The sequence below is a fragment of the Acanthochromis polyacanthus genome, chromosome 15 (genome assembly GCF_021347895.1).
Source record: "Acanthochromis polyacanthus isolate Apoly-LR-REF ecotype Palm Island chromosome 15, KAUST_Apoly_ChrSc, whole genome shotgun sequence".
Classification (NCBI taxonomy): Eukaryota; Metazoa; Chordata; class Actinopteri; family Pomacentridae; genus Acanthochromis; species Acanthochromis polyacanthus.
Window position 1 is genome coordinate 2,017,009 of NC_067127.1, and position 24,841 is coordinate 2,041,849.

The following is a 24,841-nucleotide window of genomic DNA, read 5'->3' on the forward strand; positions in this document are numbered from 1 at the left end:
TCAGACTCTTAATCACAACAGTGTCCTGCCATCACCTAATCAAGGTAATTATACAAGTAGAAAAGTCTAGAAAAATGGGAACATTCATAGAACTCACTGGAAGCTTAAACAGTTTGAAAGTTTTAGTTTTAAAGCCTTTCCCACCTTTAACAGAAAACAGTTCTGTCTTCATAAATGGGATCTTCAAGGAAATGCAGTCTTGTGAACAGAGATGACAGGCCTGAGTTTTCGAACCCTTCAGAGAGATGATAAATAATCCAACAGCTTCTTACAGAGAGCTTTGTAAGTACAAAAAGACAGCGTTGTTCCTTTCAAGTGGTCGTGAACGCATTGTCTTCTCACAGAAAATACAATGATGAATTCAGAAAACAACACGTGTGACACACGGCATCGAAAGACTCGAGGGTTTGAACAGAATAAAGAAGAATGGAGCCTTGAAGAGTTTAAAAAATCAACCAGCTGAGCCACAAAACCAACAGTCAGTGGAGCTTTATTGAACATCGTCACATTCCTCTGGCTTAAAACAGTTCATAGAAACAATCATCACGTGGACAAAATAAGATACACAAACTACATGTCCTCCTGAGTAAATGCAACAGTATATAGTTCTGGTTATTGTTGAAGAAACTGAGAAGACTGGTGGAAAGTTGAAGTTTGCACAGATTTAGAAGTTAGAATGCAACCAAAGCTGCTTCATTAAGAGCCAGAAAGGGAAAAAATGGGTTAGTTGTCTAGAAATCTTGAAGAAAACAGAAATGAAGCAGGAATATATATACAGCACAGAGATTAATGTGATCCAGTTTGTAATCATATATTTACATTTTAATCGACAAAAAGCTTATTTTCTGTACTGTATAGTCACAGTTATCCAAGTTGACTCTTTGGCGACAGCAAGTCAGTCTTTGTAATACTAAGTCTGACAAAATAACACCAATTACAAGCGAAAATTCAACCATCAGTGCTGGTTTATTTATAAAAAAGCATATTAAGTGCTCTCCCTCAGAGTGAAGGTCAGGAGCAGGATCTTCAATAAAAATCATATTTATGGACATTTAGTGGACAAGTTGCTTCTACTTGTACAGCATTTCTACAGCAGTTAGGTGTCTGCTTTCACTTATTAGTATGTATGTTGAAATGTATGTGTCATATTGCATATTTGTTGTGTGTTTTCGTAGAGTTGTGTTCACACAGCTGTTCCACGGTTTATGTCCAGATGTGCCGCTTTGGAGTTCTTCTCGAGATCGCCGTTGTTTTGGTGTTCTGGTGTTTTCTCGCCTCCCTTGTCCTTCTTATCCTCACCGGTTCTGTTGGAAAAAAAGAGCAGGGGTAAATTCTTTTATTTCTATGTCGAAAGTGGAAGCATTGGGGACAAATCTGATGCTACTTTCGAAGGGAAAGCTTGTTTATTGTGGCTTTTCTGGCATTTTTGCCATTTCCTGAAAATTCTTCCTCTCTTTTAGCCCCAGTGTCACACCATTTATGAGCATATTTCCATGCAAGGTTCTTACTTCTTCTTGAAGAGCTTCTTGAAAGAGCTCCTGAAGCCTCCTTTGTCCTTCCGACTCCTCTCGCTAAACTGAGCATGGTTGTTCTCTTCAGTCCCAGTCCTCCATTTCGACTCATCGCCCCACGACTGGATCCCAGAGTCCTGCTGAACACAAAGTTTAAGTTGAATTTCCCTCAGAATTAATAAAGTATCTATCTATCTATCTATCTATCTATCTATCTATCTATCTATCTATCTATCTATCTATCTATCTATCTATCTATCTATCTATCTATCTATCTATCTCGACATCTAGACATCTAGACATCTAGACATCTACCTAGACATCTATCTAGACATCTATCTATCTAGACATCTATCTAGACATCTATCTATCTAGACATCTATCTAGACATCTAGACATCCAGACATCCATCTATCTATCTTTCTCAAATTTTAATGCCTGTTTTCTTGTTGTAGGAATCAGCAGCGGTTTTGTCGCCTGCTAATATGTAGTCAACTAGATACTAAAGAGCATCCAAAACTGATCTAAATGTGGATTCTTGAAGACAAAATCCCTGTAAAGACATTGATTTGTTCACATCTTTTGCTGAAACCCACAATGCTGAGCAGCCCGTGGAGATCCTGGTTCTGTTTCTCAGCCTCCACTCGGTTCATCAGGGGGGTGTGGACCTTTCGCGACGGGGTGGAGCTTCCTTTGCTGCCCTTACTACCCTGGCGCTCCAGCTTGGCGTGGCTACCCAGTCCCACCCTCTGGAGGTGGTCCGATAAAGGTCCACTATCGCTCACTGTGTTCTCCATCTGCAGCCCGTTCAGAGACTAAACAACAGAGAAGTTTGGTTTTTTATGTGTAAAAACACTTTGAAAGTATTTCTACATAAAGCTGACTGCTCACCTTGCTTTTACGCTGGCTGGCCTGAAGGGGGCGGTGTTGATAGCGGCGCATCATCACAGCTTCATCCGGAGACACGCAGCCCCGGTTGGGCAGTTTGCTGTACCCGTTACCTTGGCTTCCACCATTACCAAACACATCCCGGGTTGTCGACACATTTGCTGCTACAGCATGATGCGACGCCGAAGGGGCTTTGGGGCATTTCACAAACGCAATGTCAATGGAGGAATCAGAAGAGGCCGAAGAGCAGCGGTCGAACATATTCGCATCGTGAAGGGAACCTCCGTCCTCTTCGTAGAGACTCTCCATCCCCGGAGGGTCTGGAGGAAGGAGGAACTCTCCGAGGGCGTCGGCCAGAGCAGAACCCGGCTGAACCTGCCGAAACTCTGCAGTTCTGGCAAGAAGATGATGCTGGCAGGACATGGACCTGTCAGAGGTTTCACTCTCTGGGATGCTGCTGAGACCTGGAAGGCAAAGGTTGGTTAACTGATGGGGAAATTGTCCGAAAGGCATGAAGGTGACACTGGACACACAAAGTGATGTCATGAACAAACAGATCTACAAAACCCTCAGATAGGACATGGAACAGATAAATTGGCATCAAGACACTAAGTGGACCCAGTCTTGTGAGTCCAAGATGTTAAGTCTTCTAATCTTTGCTGATGATAAACCGCTTGCACTTATTTAGCGCTTTACTACCTCAAAGCAAACACCAATGACTGAAGAGTTCCTACTCTGTCTGCCATCAGGAGCAACTTCCGGTTCAACATCTTGCCCAGTGGACGCTTTGGAATGTGGAGGGACTCAGGATCGAACTGCTAAACCTACCATTTGTGGACAACTGATTCCACAACCACCATAAGGGGCTAACACTTTGAGTCAGTTCTTGATCCTTCCCTGAGAGGCAAAAACTTAGCAGACCTTCCTTTAGGAGGACAATGGTCAAGCCTGTGTTGGAAAGCAGTGATGTCATTTACAGAAGCTTCACGTGTTTTCATAAGAGTTCAATGTTGTATGACTGCATCTAAAAATGTTTGCCTTCCAAACAGACCATATTTAAAGATGGACGAATCCACTGCAACATCACTCTGAGGTTTCTGCAGGTTAGTTTTGAAGCTTAGTGAGGTTTCTGTGGCCATCTTGGCAGTTACTGGCTCCATATAAACCAAAACTGAGCTAAGAGGTGGATGGAGAGGAGGTGGTCCATTCGAATGTCCATAAACTGTCCTGTAACTGCACCCATGTGTCACTCAGAGCAACTACACACCTAATTCTACATAACTAAGCCTTAATGAAATTTAAATGGCTGAGTTCTAGAATAATCTATTCTGTGGAGTTGTCACAGATGGTGAAAATAGCTAGACACCAAACTATTTTATATATCAATCTGTAAAGATTTTCATTTTTGCTGCAAAGCTGAATATTTTACCACAGGTATCTATGGGATTGTTTTACTTCTGTTGCCAGCCTCTAGCGGTCATTTGAGGAACTGCAGCTTTATGTTGGCTTCTTTTTTTAGTGTCAGAATTTGCTGCTTGGTTCCAACGAACCACTCTTAAATGCTGTAGTGAGTTGAAACACGATGAATTGGGCAAATGGGGAAATTCATGCACTCTTTTGTCCTGCGTCTGATGGTAGAAGTGCTGGAAGTAGCCATGAGAAGCATCAAAGAGAAGTTTAAACCCTGCCGAACTTTCTAACATCCAAAACTTGTTGCAGATTGCTGCAATAAGTGCAAAACAGAAATTATGTTTTGTAAGCTGTTCTGTAACGTGAAAAGTACTTCAATTAAAGCATTCTGTTGTTTCTCCAGATTCCTGTTGATGCCTAAAGTATGTCCGGTCAAACAGAAATCACTCAGAGATCATCAGTTTCAGAATCAGAAGCTCCTGTGATCCAGACCTGTTGGTTTGTGGTTCCTCGAGTCCAGATCGGGGCTGAAAAGAGGCAGCTGGGACGGCCAATCGGCGTCGTAACAGTGAGCTTCAGGGTCCTGGTCTCGATCCCAATCCTGAAAACGATGTGACTGGATCTGCTCCAGAAGACACTGTTTTCTGCGCTTCACCTGGTTAGCATGATCTCTGAGGAATAAATGATTCAGAAACCTTATTTACAGCAACAGACTTCAGAAAATGTGCCGTATGTTAAAGGAAGCAGATAAAGTTAGCTATTAGCTGCTTCCAATTATCCTGCACTGTAAAAAATGTTTGGGAATTTTACAGTGAAAAATTGTCAGGGTTCAGAAAAAAATCAACCAAAATCCAACAAAATTTGCTCGATTTTGGTTGATTTTTTCCCCCTGAATGTTCTTTTAAAAAAATTAGAAGTTTTACTGATATATAAGTAATCACTTTAGATATTTTTAAGATTTTTTGGAAGTTTTTTTTTCTAAATATTTACAATTTTTTTTTATTTCTTGCCAAATTTTGGGATTTTTTTTTAGAAATAAAACTTTTAAGGGAAACTTTTAAGGAATTTTGTTGCTGAAGATTTTTGCAAATTTTTTTTTAGAAATTTGGGGAATTTTTTGCTGAATTTTTGGATTTTTTTTTCAGACCAGGCAAAAATATTTTCTGGTGCTGTAAACGAGGATAACAGGAGGGTTAAGACACCTAAGCTTGACAATCCTGATAAAATATAGCTTAAAATAAGTTTTCCCAGCTAAGTTTAAGATCTCAATATTCTAAATATCAAATCTTATTTCAAGAAATCTTACTAAGCCATTTTTCACTTGTTCTATTGGCAGATTTTTTCACTTATTTCAAGATAAAAATTCTTTGAAATTAGTTTTTTTTTCTTGTTTTAAGAGGGGCATTTTTTCCAGTGTAAATGTAAAGAAACATGATCTGATGGAATAGAAAGCTGCAGCGTTTCTACTCACATCATTGCAGTGCTGCTGCAGGGGTACGGTGAGCCCACGTTGTTTCCTTGGACTCCGCTCTCCACCGTCTTCAGCAGCTGCTTCATGGTGGACCTGCAGAGACCAGAACACAGCTTCTTCACACGGGTTCTAACTGCACGCGTTTTTGTTTTATGTGGTTTTGTTGCTTTCGGTCTGTGAATCCTGACCTCTTCACCTCCTTGCGGTTGAGCAGCAGCAGCTCCTGGTTGTGCTGCAGGAGGTGGTGATGCTGAGCCGTGAAGGATCTGAACTGTTGGACGCACACCAGCAGCAGGTAGTAGTCTGGATGATCCGCATCTGTCTGCCGGAGAAGTCCCTATAAACACAAATATATAGAAAATATACAGATCCAGAGGGGTAAGAGCTCAGTTTTGTAGTTAAATCCTTTTTCTTTTCTATAATGTCAAAGTTTCATATCGCAAACTTAACCGAATTATTATTATTATGTAAAATACACACTTTCTTTGCAGAGAGTTTGATGAGAACATACCACTTTATTATGTTGGCTGTTTAAAAATGAAACTGCAAGAAGCAACAGAAGTTAGCTTAGCATCAAAACTTTAGACAGGAAGAAGTAGTTTGATTTGTTTAAAGGTAAGAAAGCCGAACTCCCACTCTTAAATCTCTCTAATCACCACCTCACAGATCTTGTCTGTTTATTATATGATTATTTTTAATGATAAATTAAAAGAATTATTTAGATCCTTGGCATAGACTTGAATAAACTACTAGTACAGCAAAGTAAAGATAGATTACTAGTAAAATCTTGTATTTTTAAAGTTTATGCAAAACCTCAAATGTAACTAAAGATTTCCGATAAATGTAGTGGAGAAGAAAATACAATATGTATCTCTGACATGTGGTGGAGTGGAATTATGAAGTGTAATAAAATGAAAAAGGTTCAGTAAACTACAACTACCCCAAAGCTGCATTTGAATAAACACAATTAATTCCCATCACTGAACACACAGTCGGTGGATTTTGTTTCCTTCAGACAAACAAAACAGACAGGGAGAAATAAAACTAAACAAACACTCACAATTATTAAATTATTGTGTGTATTTGTTAAGATAGTAAAACAATAAATAAAAGTCTTTATTTTGTCTAAAACGTGTGAGTTGATCTGACCTGTAGCAGCAGCAGGTACTCGGGGATCCTCTGAACCGGCTGAAGGAGCAAAGTGTGGAGCGACGGTTTGGATTCATCTCCCATGATGTCACTCTGACAGCAACCAATCAGAGCACAGGGCAGCACAGGTGGACCAATCAGGAAACATTTCAGTAAGAAATGACACTGTGTTCAGCTGTGATTGAAGCTATTATTCACAAACAGGGCTTGAAATCACCCTTTTAGAGGCAACATATCTACTCGAAATCCAACCACTGAAGCATCTCTGATCGCCTCACTGTTTCTTCCTGTTTTATTCCATTTTACCTCGATGAAGGCAGAAGACTTGACGGAGCTGGAGGCGAGCATGGTGACGACGGCTAGACAGTCTGGAAGCTCCTTCAGGTAGGAGACGTAAAAGTCCAGGAAATCACTCTGAAAGAGAAACGCATCCAGGTTTGCGTCTCCTTAATGAGTCTAATCCACTCACATAGATTCCACTGAATGTCCTAAAGTCACTGTCAGATTAGTTTGGACTGTTTTATTCACCGTCAACAGGCATCCAGATTGTGGATAGAAACACATCTGGACAGATTTAAACAACTACCATCTTGTTGTGTTTTGCTGAGGAGAGACTTTGTTATCAGACATACAGTCTGCTTTATCAGGATTTTAACAGTTTTTGTGCACAAAGGTCACAATTTCTTTCATCTATTTTAATTATTTGTCTGTTTGTAAAGCACTTTGTGTTACAACTCCTGTATGAAAAGTGCTATGTAAATAAAGATTATTATTATTATTATTAAAACAACAACAATTCCAGCCTAGAGAAAGTATAAAAGATGAACAAACTGTCTGTCATGTCACCTATAGGCTTCCAGAACAGTGCTTTGTTCATCTAGGACAGGACACACCCACCAATCAGAGCAGTGTCTCCATTAATTATGTAAAAATTTAAGCTTTAATAGAATTTAAATGGTTCAGTTATATAAAAATCCAGCCATCTTGTAGTCATCACAAACAAGGAAATTTGCTAAAGAGACCAAAACATCTTTTTATATCAGGCTCTAAACACGTGTTTTTGTTCTGTAAAGTTAGGGATTTTAACATTGATGTCTATGGGGAATGACTCGCTTTTTAGTCGGCCTCTAGTAGACATTTGAGGAACTGCACTTTTTGGCAATATCTCATTTTTCTGGCTACGTTTGAAAACTGCAGCGATGTGACTTTGGGTTGTTCAGTCTTTTTAATTGCCAAATTTCACAGTCTTTTAAAGACAAACTAGCTTTCTTGACTGCAAAATGATTTTCTAAAATGACAAATATCATGTGTGTAATACACTCTAAATGTTCTGATTTCATTTGTCTCTCCTCATTGGCTTCTTTTTAAAGACAAGGTCCCAACTGTGGAGGCAGGACTTCACCTCTCTATAACACTTTAAAGATAAATGATTCATTTAAACTTTGATTAGCTTTTCATTTCTTCGCTGTTATTTTCCTTCCTCCACTCATCACTAACTAAACTCTCATAACTCTCAGTGAACCATCTGCTTTTAATTTTTATAAATAGCGAGGTGTTCTTACCAGTTACTGCATTTCCTCCCTCTCACTCAGACATAATCAGACACTCATTGGATTTAATAGATTTAACTCATTAGCTTCGGTGGTTTTGGCTGCTTTTGGCTTCCAGCTGGATTTTGCACTTTCAGAATATCTAAAGGATTTTTAGAACTGACTGGAGAATGAAGAGCAGTCAGTGCACTTACAAGTCTTACTAGAGATAACTGTTTCATTTATAAAAATCCACTTCTTTTTCATTCATTTTTTTTAATGCCTGCAGTCATCTTCTAACAAGAATCCCTGTTGTCTTTGTGTTAAATCTCTTCTCGGCGTGGCTCTGCTGGAATTTGACATTTCATTTATCCCCATCGCTGCTGCCAAAGTGAATCAGATTCATGCTAAAGGTCTCCTCACAAGTCGAATCTTTTGACCTCAGCTGATTAACTTTCCTGGAGCGGCGCTGAGTGTGGAACTGTTGAAAGAAAGAAAACTCTTTTTACACAGTTTTTTATAGCAAGATTGTGTGAAGTGAGTCACAGATTCCTCAAAAATATGCAAAACTGCTTAAAAAAAAGACGAAATTTTTAGATTAAAATGTATGGATAGGGAGGTTTGAAGCTCATCAGGCTGGGATTTTGAAAAATTAATCAACACATTTATATAAAAAAGGAGGGAATACAGCTGTAGAACTTATTAAATGTTGACGTGAGATAATCCAGAGACATCCTCTTCACCTGCAAGTAAATGGTGCTTATTAATAAATCGTCCACATTCACAGTCACAGCTGAATTAAGAACGACTTCACTGTTGTGCACAAAAAAAATGGAATCTGGTTCCTGCAAATTATTTATTTTTTGTCACATTTTGAATACAGTGATTTTGATAAAATGTTGTTGATTTTAAACTTACATTTGCTTCACAGATGAGCAGTTCAAGGACAATTGGAAAATGCAAAATCCTATGTTTCAGCCTATTTTTTACAGTTCCTGGCTCTGATAAATGCTCCAACTTTGGTGAGTTTTTTTTTTTTTTTTTTAATTAAACATGCCTTTGAAAACCACCAGTGGGTTTTGGGGGATTTGGAGGGTAAATAGATCTGTTCTTTCATGGAAGATGCAGAAAAACAAACTCCTATTGCCATAAAGCTAAACAAGATAAAAATTAATAACTGAATTTCTTGGGTTATGTATTTTACAAATAACAGAATTGACATGTACGATGTGTTTTTTCTGTATTTTTTTTCTTTGCAGCTGTAACCAGAAGTGTATATTTTTAGTGTATTTTTACTATATTTTACTATATTTTTACTACATTTTTTACAAAATTTTTACTATATTTTACTATATTTTTCGTATTTTTTTACTGTATTTTTAATATATTTTACTAGATTTTTACTGTTTTTATTGTATTTTTATCACATTTTTTACTGTATGTTTACTATATTTTTTCTGTGTTTTTATTGTATTTTTACTGTATTTTTACTATGTTTTTTCTGTTTTTATTGTATTTTTTACTGTATTTTTACTTTATTTATTCTGTGTTTTTATTGTATTTTTACTATATTTTTTCTCTTTGTTTTTATTGTATTTTTATTTTATTTTATTCTTATTATATTTTTCTGTGTTTCTACTGTATTTTTACTTTATTTTTTCTATATTTTTTCAGGGTTTTTTCAGTTTTTTTTACTATGTTTTTGCTGTCTGTATTTTTGTCTTTGTGTCTGAATCCCTAGCAGTAGAATTTTTACTTTTTTTTTTTTTTTTTACAGAGTCTAGTTTGTGCAAACATTTTGTTTTTTCAGAAATCTTAAACGAGACACGTAGAGTCGAGTGATTTTGATAAAATATCAGGATTTTGAGCTGAGATTTGATTCAGTTTCTGGTGAAATGAGTTGATAATTATCTGTTTTTCCAGACAGCTCTGATAAATACTCTAATTTGTTAACTTTTTCAAAATAAAATGCCATTGATAAATCTAACCTAAGGACGATAACAGCCGAGTTTAGAACTGCAGGATGACTTTCCTGATTTAAGCAGCTTTAAACACCATTTAACATTTCAGCTTTCGGGTTAATGATTAGGACTGAGGTGTGAAATGCGCAGTACTTTCCTGTGTTTACCTCTTTGCTGGTGAGCCTCATGAATACATCTCCCATGATGCCTTGCCACTGGCACTTGAGCACTCGTTCCTGTAGAGTGTGGAGGAGGTCGAGATGCTGCTGGATTAGAAACCTCAGACAGCTGGGAAACGGACTGGAGACGACAAGAAAGAACAAAACATGCAAAGTCCAGGTCAATTATGATGAATATTTACATAATTCTGCTGTCTTAGTGTTAGAAAACCTTCATGTGAAAGGATTTCAGTGCAGTTTGTTGTTGGAAACATGCTGTTCATCATGACATTTATCACACTTTTCTGAAATTCTAGCATCATTGCACATGTTTAGATGCAATCATTTGTGGATACAGTAAATAACTGTATGAAATGTATCCTCTTTGTTGCAAACATGCGACTCATTTTCAGCTCCTAGAAATGGTTTTAATACAGAGGCAGCTTCATGTTGGTTCTAACATGTAATATACTAAACATTCTGACAGACATCTGGCTAAGTTAAGTAGGTTAACATAAATGTGATTGTTCACAGATAAAACTGGACCCAGTTCAGCTGCTTATTGGGAACACGTGTGCTGCAGCCCAGCAGTCATTACAGGAACAAACAGAGGCTTTCTAAAAACACGATCTGCTCTGTTTGCTGGTGTTTATTACCTGCTGTTATTTGATTTATTGATTTCCTGTTCTATCCTCACTGTAAGCTCTTAAATTAGATCAGCAGCTGCTCTGGATACATTCTGTTGATCTGAGGGCATTAGATGAGTTTGGAGATGTCTGGGTCATTCTTCTTTCCTTCTTATCTCCTCATTTATTACAGGATCATTTCAGTAAAGTCTGGTTCAGAGATGCGACCTACTGTATTTACGCTATCATTCAAAAGTTTGGGGTCACTTAGAAATGTCAGATTTTTTTGAAAGAAAAGCATTTTTTCAATGCAGATACCATTAAATGAATGATAAATCCAGTGTAGCCATTGTTAATGTGGTAAATGACTATTGTACCTGGAAACAATTTCTACTATATTTGACTATTTTTACCAAATTTTTACTGTATTTTCAATATGTTCTATTATATTTTTCTGTAATTTTTAACAGTTTTTTTAACTGTATTTTTATTTTATTTTTATTATATTTTACTGTATTTTCACTATATTTTTTCTGTATTTTTACTATATTTTTAATATGTTTTTACTATTTTTAACTTTATTTTATTATATTTTTTATTGTATTTTTACTGTATTTTTTCGATATTTTTACTGTATTTGTACTATTTTTAACTGTATTTTTACTATATTTTTAATGCATTTGTTCTCTATTTTTTACTGTAGTTTTACTCTATTTTTGCTATATTTTTACTATATTGTTTACTGTATTTTTACTGTATTTCACTGTGTTTTTACTGAATTTTAACTATATTTTTACTATGTTTTATTAATTTTTGGTACATTTTTACTATGTTTTTACTAGATTTTTTCTATATTTTTACTGCATTTTACTGCATTTTATTACACTGCCAGTCAAAAGTTTGGGGTCACTTAGAAATGTCCTTATCTTTGAAAGAAAAACTTCTTTTTTTCAGTGAAGATCACATTAAATGAATGGTAAATCCAGTTTAGACATTGTGAATGTGGTAAATGACTATTGCAGCTGGAGAAAACCCTTGTCCAGTTTTGTTAGCTCATGAATAAAAATGTGAATTTTCATGGAAAACATGGAATCGTCTGAGTCACCCCAAACGTTTTAACGGTAGTGTATATAAAGTGTGCGTGAGCAGGTTTACCGTTTATCCTTGGATGTGAGAGCTTCTGACCCGTTGAAGGAGATGTTGGCCTTCAGTAACAGAGACAGATGAGAAACATAAACTCTCTCTGACTCCAGCAGCTCCAGAGCAGCTCTCTGCCTCTTATCTGCAAAAATAAAAACGCAATTTATTGTTTCTCCGGTCAATTAAAGATAAATCACTGTTAAAAATGTTCACTTTTTACAGTGTAGGTGAATTTGACTACCTTTTTGAATCAATTCTCCTGCTATGCTAAGCTAATGGCTGCCAGGTAAAGCGTCACATTTATGATTATTCCTGGAGGCCATGAATGTGTGTGAGGTTGTACTGTAGTCAGGGACATTGCAGTTTTATCATCAGTGTGAGTGTTTTTCTCACTGTTTTCAGGTGGACTGCTGTGCGTCTCTGTCTCGTCTCTGCTGCTGTTTCTGTCTCCCCACAGTGGAGATCTGGGCGGACAAACTCTCTGCTGAACATCCTGCTCAGAGACGGACGCTGCAACACAAATACTACGTAAGTAAATGAATCATATTATACTCTAGCAGTCACACCTTCTCATGTAATGGTTTCTCTTTATTTTCATGACTATTTACATTCAGTATTCTCACTGAAGGCATCAAAACTAAGAATGAACACAAATGGAATCATGTAGTAAACAAAAACAAGTGAAAACATGTTATATTTTAGATTCTTCAAATGATTCACTTCATCCAAAATGACTCTAAACCACTTCAAAACCACTCAAAATTTCCCAAAATGTGTTAAAATTTTACAAAATGACTCAAAATCTGTCCAAAATTTGTTAAATCTTGTCGTAAAAGACCCAAAAGAACTTTGAACTAGTCCCAAAAAACTCAAAATTTGTTCAAAATGATGGGATTTGTCCAAATGAATTCAAAATTGACAATAATAGTTTAAAATCTGTCCAAAATAACTTGTAAAACAAGGAGAAATTTGTAGTAAATGACTTGAAATGTTTCAATAATGAGTTGAAACAAATGATTCAAAAGAAGTCCCAGATAACCCTGAACAAGTCCCAAGAAACTCAAGGTTTGTTCAGAATGATTCACTTTGAACTAAAAATTGCCAGTAATGACGCAAATTCTGTCCATTTTGTTAGATTCTTTGCTTTGAACACACTTGGCATTCTCTGGATGAGCTTCATGAGGTAGAACCTGAAATGGTTCTCCATCACAAGTGTGTTTTGTCAAGGTTCATTTGTGGAATTTCTTGGCTTCTTAATGTTGATTGGAACCATCAGCTGTGTTGAGCAGAAGTCAGGTTGGTCCACAGTTGACAGCCGTATTTCACAACTGTTAGAATCCATATTATGGCAAGAACCAATCAGCTAAAGAGAAACGACAGTCGATCATTACTTTAAGAACTGAAGGTCAGTCAGTCCAGAAAATTGCAAAAACTGTGAATGAATCCTTAAAGAACCATCGAAGGACTACCAAGGAATCTATGAAGAACCACCTCAGAGTGACCTAGGAACTATTCAGGAACCATCTCAGAACTACCCAGGAACAATCTAACAATTACCCAGCAACCTACCAGGAAACATCAAGGAACTACCCAGGAATCTACCTGGAACCATCTGGGAAGTACCAAGCAACCTACGAAGAACCATCTAGGAACTTTGGGGATTTATTCCAAACTGAAGGAACCCTGAACCAGCATGGCTACCACAGCACCTGTAGCGACATGACATCCCATCAGGTTTGATTTAGATGGACCATCATTTATTCTCCAGCAGGACAATGAGCCCAAACACACCTCCAGGCTGGAGATGACCTGGTCTCCACACTCACCTGACCTGAACCCAATTCAGACGGTTTGGGATGAGATGGACCTCAGAGTGAAGACAGAAGGACCAACAAGTGCTCAGCATCTCTGGAACTCCTTCAAGACGGTTGGAGAACATTTCAGGTTCTACCTCATGAAGCTCATCCAGAGAAAGCCAAGAGTGTTCAAAGCAGTAATCAAAGAATCTAACAGAATGGACAGGTTGTGAGTCATTATTGGTCATTTTTAATTGAAATTGAATAATTTTGAATAATTTTTGAGTTTCTTGGGACTTGTTCAGGGTTATCAGGGACTTCTTTTGAATTGATTGGGACATGATTTAACAACTTTTGGACCATTTTTAACATGTTTAGAGAATTTCTGAGTTTTTAAAGTCACTGTGGACAAATATTTACTCCTAATGGATAAAGTTTGAGTCTGTTTGGATGATTTCGAGTCACTGAACACAAGTTTCAATTCATTATCGAAAAATTTTAAAGTAATTTACTCCAATTAAAGTAGTTTCGGACAAAGTTCACTTTGTTTTACAAGTTATTTTGGGCAAATTTTGAATCGTTAATGCTAATTTTTAGTTGAAATTGAATCATTTGAGGAATCTAAAATATGAAACATGTTTTGACTTGTTTTTTTTTCCTCCATAATTCCATCTGTGTTCGTTCATAGCTTTGATGCCTTCAGTGAGAATCTCAAACCATTAGATGAGGAGGTGTAATGGTCGTGTAGGTGTGATATTCGTTCTTCCAGACCTTTCTCTCGGTGTGTAGACATAAATACTAAACAGACTCACTCTGTGTGGACGTGATGCTCCTCTGTGGCGACACGCTGAGCGGCAGATTGGAGAAAAACTGCTGGATGACGCTGAGCTCTGATTGGCTGGGCGTACAGATGTGTTCATCCCCTGATGACATCAGCACATCTGCCCTGGAGCCTTTTCTGCTGTTGTGGTTGAAGGAAAACAAGATTATCGGCCAAATTCTGCAACACGGTTTATGTTTTTGCTGCCGGTAAACCTTAGTTCAGGAAACTCTGAGACGTTCACGGTTTGTAGAAGTCAGATTAAAGAAGGATGGTCAGAAAACTACAGATATACGATGCATTTGTCGCCTACCTCTGTGGAGTAGAGATGATGTCTTTGTAGTTTTCTGACTGCAGCATTTCTATCCTCTTCTGAACGTCTCTCTGTCTGCTGGAGACGTCTTTAATGTGGAACAAAGCCACATTCAGCTCCTCCTGCAGGTTATCAGCAAGAAACAGCACTAAAATGTAAATAAATGACAAATTAAGTCAATAAAAATGGTGAAATCTGGCAACTAGGGTGCCAGTAAAACAACAACAACAAAAAGCTGTTGATGCTTAAAAGCTGTCAAAGAGAAAACAACAGGACACATCTGAAATTATTGATATTTTAAGCTAATTTAAATCTAATATCACAGGATCACTTTTTGGTGACACATTACGAAAACAACAAAAACAAATTATGATTTGAAAATACAGATTTGATGTGGACGTTATTTACAGTTTTAGCCTTTTTTATACACAACACAAAACAAAATTTAAAAAATGTTTTTATTCCTTAATCAACATAATTTAAAATTCAAATAATAAAAATTGTAAAATTATGCAATTTATGCTGTTTTAAAAACAGTAAAACTGTCATTTTATGGTTGAAAAAAATACAAATAATAGTAAAAATGCAGACATTAAAAACTGACATTATTTAGAGTTTGGTCTGGACTTGTTGTTTTTTTAACAAGTAAATTAATAATAATTTTTAAGGGTTTTATTACATATTTTCTATAATTTGCAAAAACACAGGAAAACCTTTCTTCAATTTTTGATTTACGTATTTTTCTTTCCTTTAATTATTAAACTACAGTATTTATCTATAAAATAATTATATTTTTACTAATTTAAATACAGTAAAAAGTATTTTTTTTCTGTCAGTTTACTGTTTGTGAAATCCCAGATGTTTGAATCTGTTTTTAATTTTTTTTGTTGCAAATTAAACCTTTATTCTGTGATTTTACAAGATATTATGTGTAATTTAACAAAACAGGGTAAGTCTTTGAAAGAAAAGTAAGCCCTTACATAAGAATTACAGATAAAAACTGATAAAAAATGAATTTTTTACAACGTGTGTGCACCAAAAATGGAACATTTTGCAAAACTTCTCTACTTTATGTGCATATTTATGATTTCTGCATGTATATTTGTTGCAAATTCACATTTAAATTCCAACAAGTGAGCAAATCCACCTCGTTAGAAACAGTTAAACCCCGACGCTGTCGTGTTGTAAGGAGTAAATCACTTATTTCAGCGTGCAGATTCATCCTGTCTGTGTTTAATGTGCTGCTGCCTTCCTGTCAGAAGGTCTACATTAGAGGCCTCTGAACATCCCAGAATAGTGTGTCCGCTGTGTCCAATCTGCGGCACCTTGAATGTGTTGAGGGAGTTCTTGAGGCCCATGATCTTGTCGTCCACGTCGGTCTGGTGCTCCTGCAGCTTCTCCTCCAGGCTCTGGTCCCTGAGGCGGAGCTCGCACAGCTCCGTCAGAGCGGCCTGGAGCCCCTCGCGCAGCTCTACCACCAGGCCCTGCAGCTGCATCACAAGGAGCAGTAAAAGAGATGAAAAACTGAACAGAAGCTCAGTGTTTCTCTGTCTTCTGTTTCTGAGCTGCTCTTCTGTTTTCATTACCTGTAGGCTAATTCCTCACTCTTTGTAGGAGTTGTTTTAGTTCTTCATTTTAAATTTTTGGGGGATTTCCTTTGTAAAAATGATTCCTGTGACCCAAAAGTCACGAGTTCTGGTGCTTTACTTTTTAAGCCTCGTGTCGTCCTGCGGGTCAAAATTGACCCGTTTTAAAGTTTGAAAATGTGGAAAATAAATATATTTTCACAGTGAAACTTGTGATGTCCGTATTTTCAACATTTTTGGAAAATTTTTGAACATTTTTTGGTGGAAAAAAAGAAATGTCAAAAAATGTTTAAGAATATTCACATAAAAATCAACCAAAATTCGCTGGATTTTGGTTGATTTTTTGTGAATGTTCTTAAAGAAAATATTAGATGTTTTACTGATATATATATATATATATATATATATATATATATATATATGTAAACACTTTAGATATTTTCAGTTTTTTTGGAAGATTTTTCTCATTTTTTGAAAATATTTACAATATTTTTCTTGTCAAATTTGCAGGATTTTTTTTTTTTTTTTAATGAAACCTTTAAGGAATTATTGGAATTTTCTTCCTGAAGGTTTTGCAAATTTTCAGAAATTTGGGGAAGTTTTTTTGCTGAATGTTTGGATTTTTTCAGACAAGGAAAAAATTTTTTGGAGGGCTAATATTCCTTTATTTCATTCAGTTATTTACCTGAGGGGCACAAAACTTGTACAAAGTATCACATTTGATCTTGAAATGTATTGAAATCCTGTCTTTGTCTGACATTTTTAGCATTATTTTACATCCTTGAAGTCTCCACATATGAGCTCATTTAGATTTGATTTGGATTTTGTGTCCTTTTTCCTCGCTGTTAGAGTTCTTAATTCCCATCTTTAGGCTCCATTATGATGCTCTGATTCCTGTTTTTTACATCCATTTCATGGTTTTCCAGCATCTTTCATCATCTGATCCCCGTCCTCCCTGTTATTATTCTATAGAAACATATTCTTCATCTGCCTTCCTCCTCCTCTGAAGCTCCATTCTGACTTTTCTCATGCGTGGCTGATTGAATTCATTTATTGAGGATAAGTGAATCAGCTCATGGGAACATTACACGGCGCTTCTTTCTCGCTCTATCTTTCCATTTCCCCGTCTTCTTGTCCTTTCTCTCGGTCATGTGAAAGGCATCAGGCGGGAGGCTGAATGGAGCGTCTGTCCTGTTTTCAGCGTTTCTGTTCACCTGGAGGCTGAAGAACGGACGTAAAGAACCGCAGTCAGCTCCTTCAAACGTGTTGTTTTTTTACAGTTTATGAGTCCGTGAGGGCGGCAGATGTCAAAGCTGCATGATATGTGGAGTAAAACGGTGTAAGAGAAGCAAGTTTAAAGTTTCATTTGGCAAGAAACTCGAATCCAGATGCATCCAAACACGTCTTCAGTGAGTTTTTTCAGGTTTTTAAACGGCAGACGACACTAATGGTTCTCATTTCTGATCCACGGTCGGCTTCTTCTGCCCTCGATGATCAGCTTAGCAGCCCTTCAGTAACTCCCACTGATCTGTGAGTTTTCCTTTTTACTTTTGGGAGCTTTTGTGAGCTAAAATTTATCTAAAACTCCAACTAAAGCAGGGGTGTCCAACATGAGGCCCGTGGTCCAAAAGTGGTCCTCCAGAGGGTCCAATCCGGCCCTCAAAGTGTAAAAATTACAGAGAAGACATTAACAAGACGTTAATACCAGATTGTTCTTCAGTCATTTTGTGTCTCATTCTTCTAATATTTTGTCCTGTTTTTGTTGTTTCTGTGTCTGACTTTTGTCGATGGTCTCACGTTTTTGTCATTCTGTTTCATCGTCCTTTTCGTCTCACTTATGTTTTTTGTCTACTTTTTTGTTGTTTTGTTTCTTGCTTTGGTCATTTTTCGTTCAATTTTTGTCGTTTGTCCATTTTGTTTTGTTTCGTTAGTCTCATTATTTGTCATTAGTGTTTCGTTTTGTATTGTTATATTTTGTCTTGTTGTTGTTACTTTTTGTTATTTCTTATCTATTTTTCGCCTGATTTTTGTCATTTTGATCATAAAATAAAACGGCTACATCATCCAGTTCCTGTGAATAAAAGTTTTTATAGATAAATTTTCATCTGTAAGTTGTAATATATAAATGATAAACTGAGGCTGGATGTACTTTCATGCACTAAAACAAAGGAAATAATAGGAGTTACAGTTATTTATAGGTTATTATGTTGTGATTCTACTGGTCTGGAGATCAGATTGGACTGAATGTGGAACCTGAAATAAGATGAGTTTGCCTCTCCTGAACTAAAGTTCCAAAATATGCCCAACTAATAAGATCTTTACCTCATTCTGCACCCAAAAGTCAAAAGTTCCAGTGCTTGAGTTTCCAATTTCATTAAATATTTACTTTTACATTTAAGCTTTGCAATTTATCTCTAAGTTTATTGAAATCCTGACTAGGTCACACATTAAGAAATACAGATTTTATGTCTGTATCATAAGATCTGTACCTCATTGTTTATGAAATTGTGTCTTTTTTACCAAATTTTTTACCGTTGTTTTGAAAGATTTCTTCTTATTTTTGTTGCACGGCCTTGGGCCTTTGTGCATTTCACTGCACAAACTGTTGAATTACTACGTTAAGGACTCAAACCTTTAACTCGAGCGTTAATTCACAGTTGTGTCATACTTTCAGATCTGTTGATTAAATATCATGAGACTTAAAACAAATTGAAGCTGAGAAAGATGTCGTTTTTTCATGGCATGGACTCTGATTAGAAGAGACTGGATCATCTGGATTTTAATACATGCATGGTTTAAATGCTGCAGATATTCTGCCGTCTTTTGATTTACGTCTGCACTGTTTGCTGCTCAATTCCTGTCCTAATCTGATCTCTGTACATACACTTTGAATGAAACATCCTGGGGTACGAAGAGTTTCAGAGCATCAAAACAGTTAAAATTCCTCATCAGTTGTTGATTAAACCTCTAAAAACTGCATATTTTGCATATTAGTTGCACATTGAGAAGAGAAAATAATCAATTCATGTCTTAAAATGACTTAAATGTAGCTTTTCACAGCTGCTTCCAATAAGAATTTACAGAATTATGAAGTCTTTGCCTCGATCGTTTCCCAAATCTGCACTAGTTGCTGCAGCTCGAGCACACCGGCTCACCTACGAGTCTGACTGAGACGACTTTATTAATCCCCAGAAGGAAATGAAGTTGTTCCAGCAGCATGGATATTCAATGAAGGTGTCAGCAATAAGACAACACAGAATATTAAGGTAAAAAGTGAAGGTAAAATCAAAGTGAATTAAGTTGAAAAAAAATTATATAGAAAGAAGTTTAAAGAAATGTGCAAATGACATAAGAAGGTGAAGTTATTCTGATCACACTATAAAACTCTTCTGCCCTACACATTAATAACTTTTAATATTAGATGGATTTGGACACAGATGTTCGAACTAGAAACCGATTTTAAAAGAGAATAACAATCCAGGAAGTTCCACCCTGCAGGTTAACAGGATTGGTTCTTTAGGTTTGTGACATATGAAACCCAGGAAGTCTGAGTCTGTGTTTCTCAGACTGTCATTTGTAGACTGCAGTTTGAAGGAGGAAATGCTGACGTTAGCATCTTAGGAAAATCCTCTCTTCTGATCATGAAGGTAGAATAACTGACCAGAGAACCTCTCAAATGACCAGACTGACCTTTCTGTTACTTTTGATGTGAGTATTTGCATGAGATCTTGAGAAGATCATATTTAAACCCGGTAATAAATGATGCACAGTTGGCTAACGCTAGCTCAAGAGCAACAGAAACCTTCTGAAATGTGAAAACAATCAGATCTGCTCCTGATAGATGGAGGGAACGTTTGGTGGATTCTTTTCACTGGGAAATCTATTAAACCGAGCTCCTACATCCGAGTATAAAGAAATAATGACTGGTTATTATGAGGCAAAGTTAGCCATGTTTTTTTATTACCTGAGCGATCTCCAGTCCGGCTTCTTCCACACTTTTTTCTGTTTCTAGATTAGAAAAGAAAAGAAAAATAACACGCAGACATCAGATTTCATGACTATGATTTCATGCTGCAGTTCTTATCTTGGACAACAATGCGCTAACAAAACCTGTTTTATTCCTTTCTCAGAACCCTCACAAACCCCCCCCCCAAAAAAATAGCTTTGAAATCAAGGTTTTGGGTTTCACAAAAGATTCTTTTTTAAGATTCTGCAGGTTTTACATAATTTACAGTCAGTATTCCTATTAGATTACTTGATAAATACCTACTTGTGCCAATTCTGGCAAAACAATTAAATGAAACGGGTATTTTTTATGATAGTGGAATCTCTGATAATTCAGTATTGATGCATTTATCAGCACAGCGGTCTCCTCATGATTTCTATCTCATTATATCAAGCTGATTTCCAGTTTTCTTGAGATAAAATGTAGTTGAAAGCCTTCAAGTGTTCAACATTAAACTGTTGATGTTCATATTTACTCTGAGCAAAAACCAGGAGACATTTCAGTAGCACAGGATTCCAAACTTTCCATCCTTTACGACTTGATCGTCCTAAAGTGGATGCACGTGTTTGGGTATCATGCACAGTTCAGACGATTATCAGACCAGATTAATATGTGACGGACTGTGTGTCTGCTTGTGATGCGTTTCCGAGGAAAACATTCGCCGCTGGGCTCATGACAAATGTTTTTTGGCGCAGAAGTTGAGGTCAGGACAATTCGAGGACATTATTGAGGTTTTAAGGCATTATGGAGGATGTTTTTTTTTTGTTTAATTTGTCTGATTCACATAAAATGAATATACTGACCTTTAGTGGACTTGTATGTATGGTCTCTAAAAGAATAAAAAAATAAATAAAAAAAATAACTGTGGACATGGCAGGACCTGAAAAACATCAGCCAATCAACGCGCTCGGACCGAGGCGTTTGGTTTGCTCCCTTTCCTGTCAATCAAAAATCTTCCGGCTCAGGCCTAGTTACGTAGATTACGTACGCCTTGGACTTCCGTGTTTTCTGTATGTGTTGCTTTGGTATAGCTTCGTAGTTAGCTGGCGACTTGTTTGCTCATCTTTTTTTACATAATGGCAGATAAAGATCCAGGGGGACCCAGCCGTAAAAGACAACTTCACGAGTGCTACGCAACTTTCTGGAGGGGGGCGTTTCTTCGTAAATGTTAAGAGGGGGGACGTTAGAGGGGGGTGAGGGAGAGGTTGTATGTGCGCATGCGCATGCTACGTTCAAAGTCGTAGGAAATTAAATCTCCTCTAATGCCTTTAAGTGTGTTTCTGCAGTCATGTGAAGGCTCATTTTTTAGCCCTTTCAGTTCAACTTTTTGTTAAATCTTTGTGTCCAACTTGAAAGGAAGCAGATCCGATAAGCATCCTCAGATGGAATCGCAAATTAGTCTCTGCAGATTCAAAGCTACTGAAGTTTTGAGGGATTGTTCATGTTTGCAGAATGATGGTGCTTGAGGAGGAAATTATGATTTATGATGGATTTTCCTTTAAGACGCATCGCTTGGGGGACAGCTGCAGAAACGAACAATGAGTTTGTTTGTTGCAGAAATGCCACAAACCGAAGCTACTGTCAAAACTGCAAAGGGGGTCGTCTGAAATACGCACTTTACATATATTATCATGCGTAACCGACGAGGCCCACGGGGGTCAAAATACTGCGCAACGCTTCATAGCTGGTGAATAAATGATGTCAAAGAACAGAGTCTTTCTATCTGCAGGAGCTCACAGTGTGGCCAGTCTCCTCTGGCAGCTTGGATTTGTATTTTGGCCGTGAGGGAGGAGATGTCAACATGTTGTCCCAGAATGACTTCAAACTTCTAACCCACAAAAAAAAACAAACAAAAAAAAATCCAAAACACTGCAATTAGCAAAAGTTAACAGGAAAACGCTTGATGTTTCTTATAGTTCTCAGTGTATTTTGCATTGGAAATTCTTTCACGAGATGTTGCTCAAACAAAACAAAATGACCAAACATAAGAAATGCAGCACTTAAAATGTAGAAAAGCAATAAGATTTAAGTACGAAATATTACTGAAATAGAATAAATAATGATGCTTAATTAGAAAAGTGGAAAGTTATGCAGAGATAATAAGTAAAGTCATACATGAAAACAAAATACTGCACATGGAAATGAGCATAGCACCTGAAAAATTAGATGAAAATGAAACATTTCTCAAAACATCGACATTGGTTTTTGCTTTTATAATTGCTTTTTATGACTTTTCTCCATCAACAAAAAGGGCTAAATTTAAATTCCACCCGTTGTCTGATGTAAAAAGTAATTGCAGTTCAGAAATCACAAAGATATGTCGTGTTAATGTTTAGAAATGCACCTTTTCACGTCAGACATTTTGACTCAGGAGACATCGGTAGTAACTGAACATTAGAATCAGCTGCATCTTGTTTCCCTTTTCCAGGTTCCTGGTTTTGCACACGCCGGCTTCCCGAGACACTCACAGGAAATGGGCCGTTATCAACAAAATTAGTTTCTCCTGTGGTTTTACTGCCAATTTACAATGTCTTCTGTGGGAAATGTCCACAAGAGGGCGCTGATGTTTACTTTTCAACTACGACACGTCATTTCTAACGCGGAATAATTTGATTATGTGAAAGATCCTCAAGAAAAATGTCATCTGATAAGTTGTAGTTGGACTTTTGCATCTTTTAAATGTCAAGATTGGTATCAGCAGCGACATTTAGCGCCGATCTATTTCCCAAATCATGTTTTGCCGCTTTCTTTATTGATCTTTCTTTCCTAAAAGCAGAAAAATCAATGTTCATACTCTTTGCAGATGCAGATGTTATGATTAGTTGCCTCGTAGCCTTTTGGCTGGAAGATACATTTTTGTGTCACAGCCCGATTAATGATTTCCGCACTTCTCAGATTTAAAGAAAAAAGTGCTCTGCAGAATAAAACCATGAAGGGTTCTGTGTAAAACCATCTGAACTCCTTATTATCAGCTGCAACCGTTCAAGAGAAGAACATCTGAGACCACTTGAGACCACTCTCTAGTCGGATTATATTAAACAAAAGTTGACATTTTCTTAGTTTTTCATACTTTTCTTTACATTTTATAGCCTAAACAGTCAATCAGTGGCAGCAATATTAAACTACTTAATCAAAAGCATCACGGTTGAGGAACTTCAGTCGGAGAGCATCTCTTCAGAATTTACAGCTCATTCTCTTAAACTCCTATTTTACCTTCTGACGTGTCCTCCGTCTTCACCTCTGTTTCTGTTTGTCCATTCTCCATGTTCAGGTGGTCCTCTAGGCCTGGTCCAGTGAAGTTCCTCACAGCTGTCCGGTTCTGAAGTTCCTGTCCAGCTCAAAACGACCTCCGTCCACTCCCCTTCCTCCTTCTTCGCTTCTGAACAAACCCTATCTTTTGCTGTGATCACTCACTTTCTCTCTTTCAAAGCATGTGAGTCCTATGATTTCCCCTTTGTACAAAAAGCTCCTTGTCTTCGGATAGTAGAAGGACGGAGGGGAAAGATCAGGAGGAGAGAGAGAGAGACGTTTGTTCATCGTACAGTCGCATACTGTGGTGAACTCATTAGATTTAGGGAGGCGTGACTGGTTTTTTAATATGGATGATTTTACAAATACAGCTGCTCTGATCGGAGAAACGGAAGGACCAGTTAGTGCAGGGGGTAGATGGAGAAACCGACTGTAGCAGAGGATACCCCACTCTAAGTGAAGTTGAGAATGAGGTAGCGCTGCATTCGAAGTGTTTGGATCATGGTTCTTTTAATGTTTTCACTCCTGAAAACATTAAAAAGCTCGTGGTTGGCGTCAACGAGGTTTCATCTAACTTCATATAGTATCAATGTTTTGAACCTGCAAACACTGATTTTCTGGCCAGTTGTGGCGGTGCAACCAAACTCGGAACCCAGCATAAATACTGTATACTATAGCTACCCTACAAAGTCTAGAATTGTGTCTAATATTAAGTGTCTTTTTAGCTCTGTTTTGGTCTCAACCAACTCTTGAGGGAAATTTATGACTCTCAAAGCTGCAAAGTGGCAGGAAGGGAAGCTTCAGAGGGATTATTTCAATTAGGTTCATGGCCTACTGTTAATCTAGAAAATGATTAAAGACATGTTTAGGTGATACTAGTAACCCTTTGTGGCTTTGAAATACATCAGTTAGAGTGTTCATGTTGGATTTATGTCATTTTCATTGGGTTACAGTGTCAAATATCAAAGTAAACCATTTTACCGTAACTTTTCGTACCTCTCATGCAGCTTAAACCATTTATTTTCTGTACATCCGTCCGTTCAGCATGTTTCAAATAGAATTCTGTGAAAACTTAACATCTTTAATAACAGTTTGACTCGAAAGCAGAGGTTTGCATCCACGTGTGTGCGCATGTGTTTACCCGATGATTAGTGTGACAGTTTCTTCCCCGCCGCAGACAGAAACGTGTTTTCCTAACTGCTCATTTCATTTATTTTATTATAAGTCT

General features: G+C 37.1%; 1 protein-coding gene across 1 annotated transcript; it reads right to left on the reverse strand.

Annotated features, from left to right (window-relative positions):
* Positions 1–474: 474 nt before the first annotated feature.
* Positions 475–24,422, reverse strand: arhgef33 (Rho guanine nucleotide exchange factor (GEF) 33). Its single transcript, XM_022198492.2, has 17 exons — positions 23,578–24,422; positions 20,323–20,366; positions 16,098–16,262; positions 14,773–14,894; positions 14,452–14,600; positions 12,237–12,353; positions 11,859–11,985; positions 10,087–10,219; positions 6,736–6,843; positions 6,430–6,522; positions 5,469–5,617; positions 5,281–5,373; positions 4,302–4,480; positions 2,403–2,863; positions 2,108–2,326; positions 1,509–1,648; positions 475–1,304 (listed from the first exon to the last, which is right to left on the reverse strand). The coding sequence occupies exons 1-17, from the start codon at positions 23,627–23,629 to the stop codon at positions 1,184–1,186; spliced, it is 2,472 nt and encodes an 823-aa protein (XP_022054184.2). The 5' UTR covers positions 23,630–24,422; the 3' UTR covers positions 475–1,183.
* Positions 24,423–24,841: the final 419 nt, after the last annotated feature.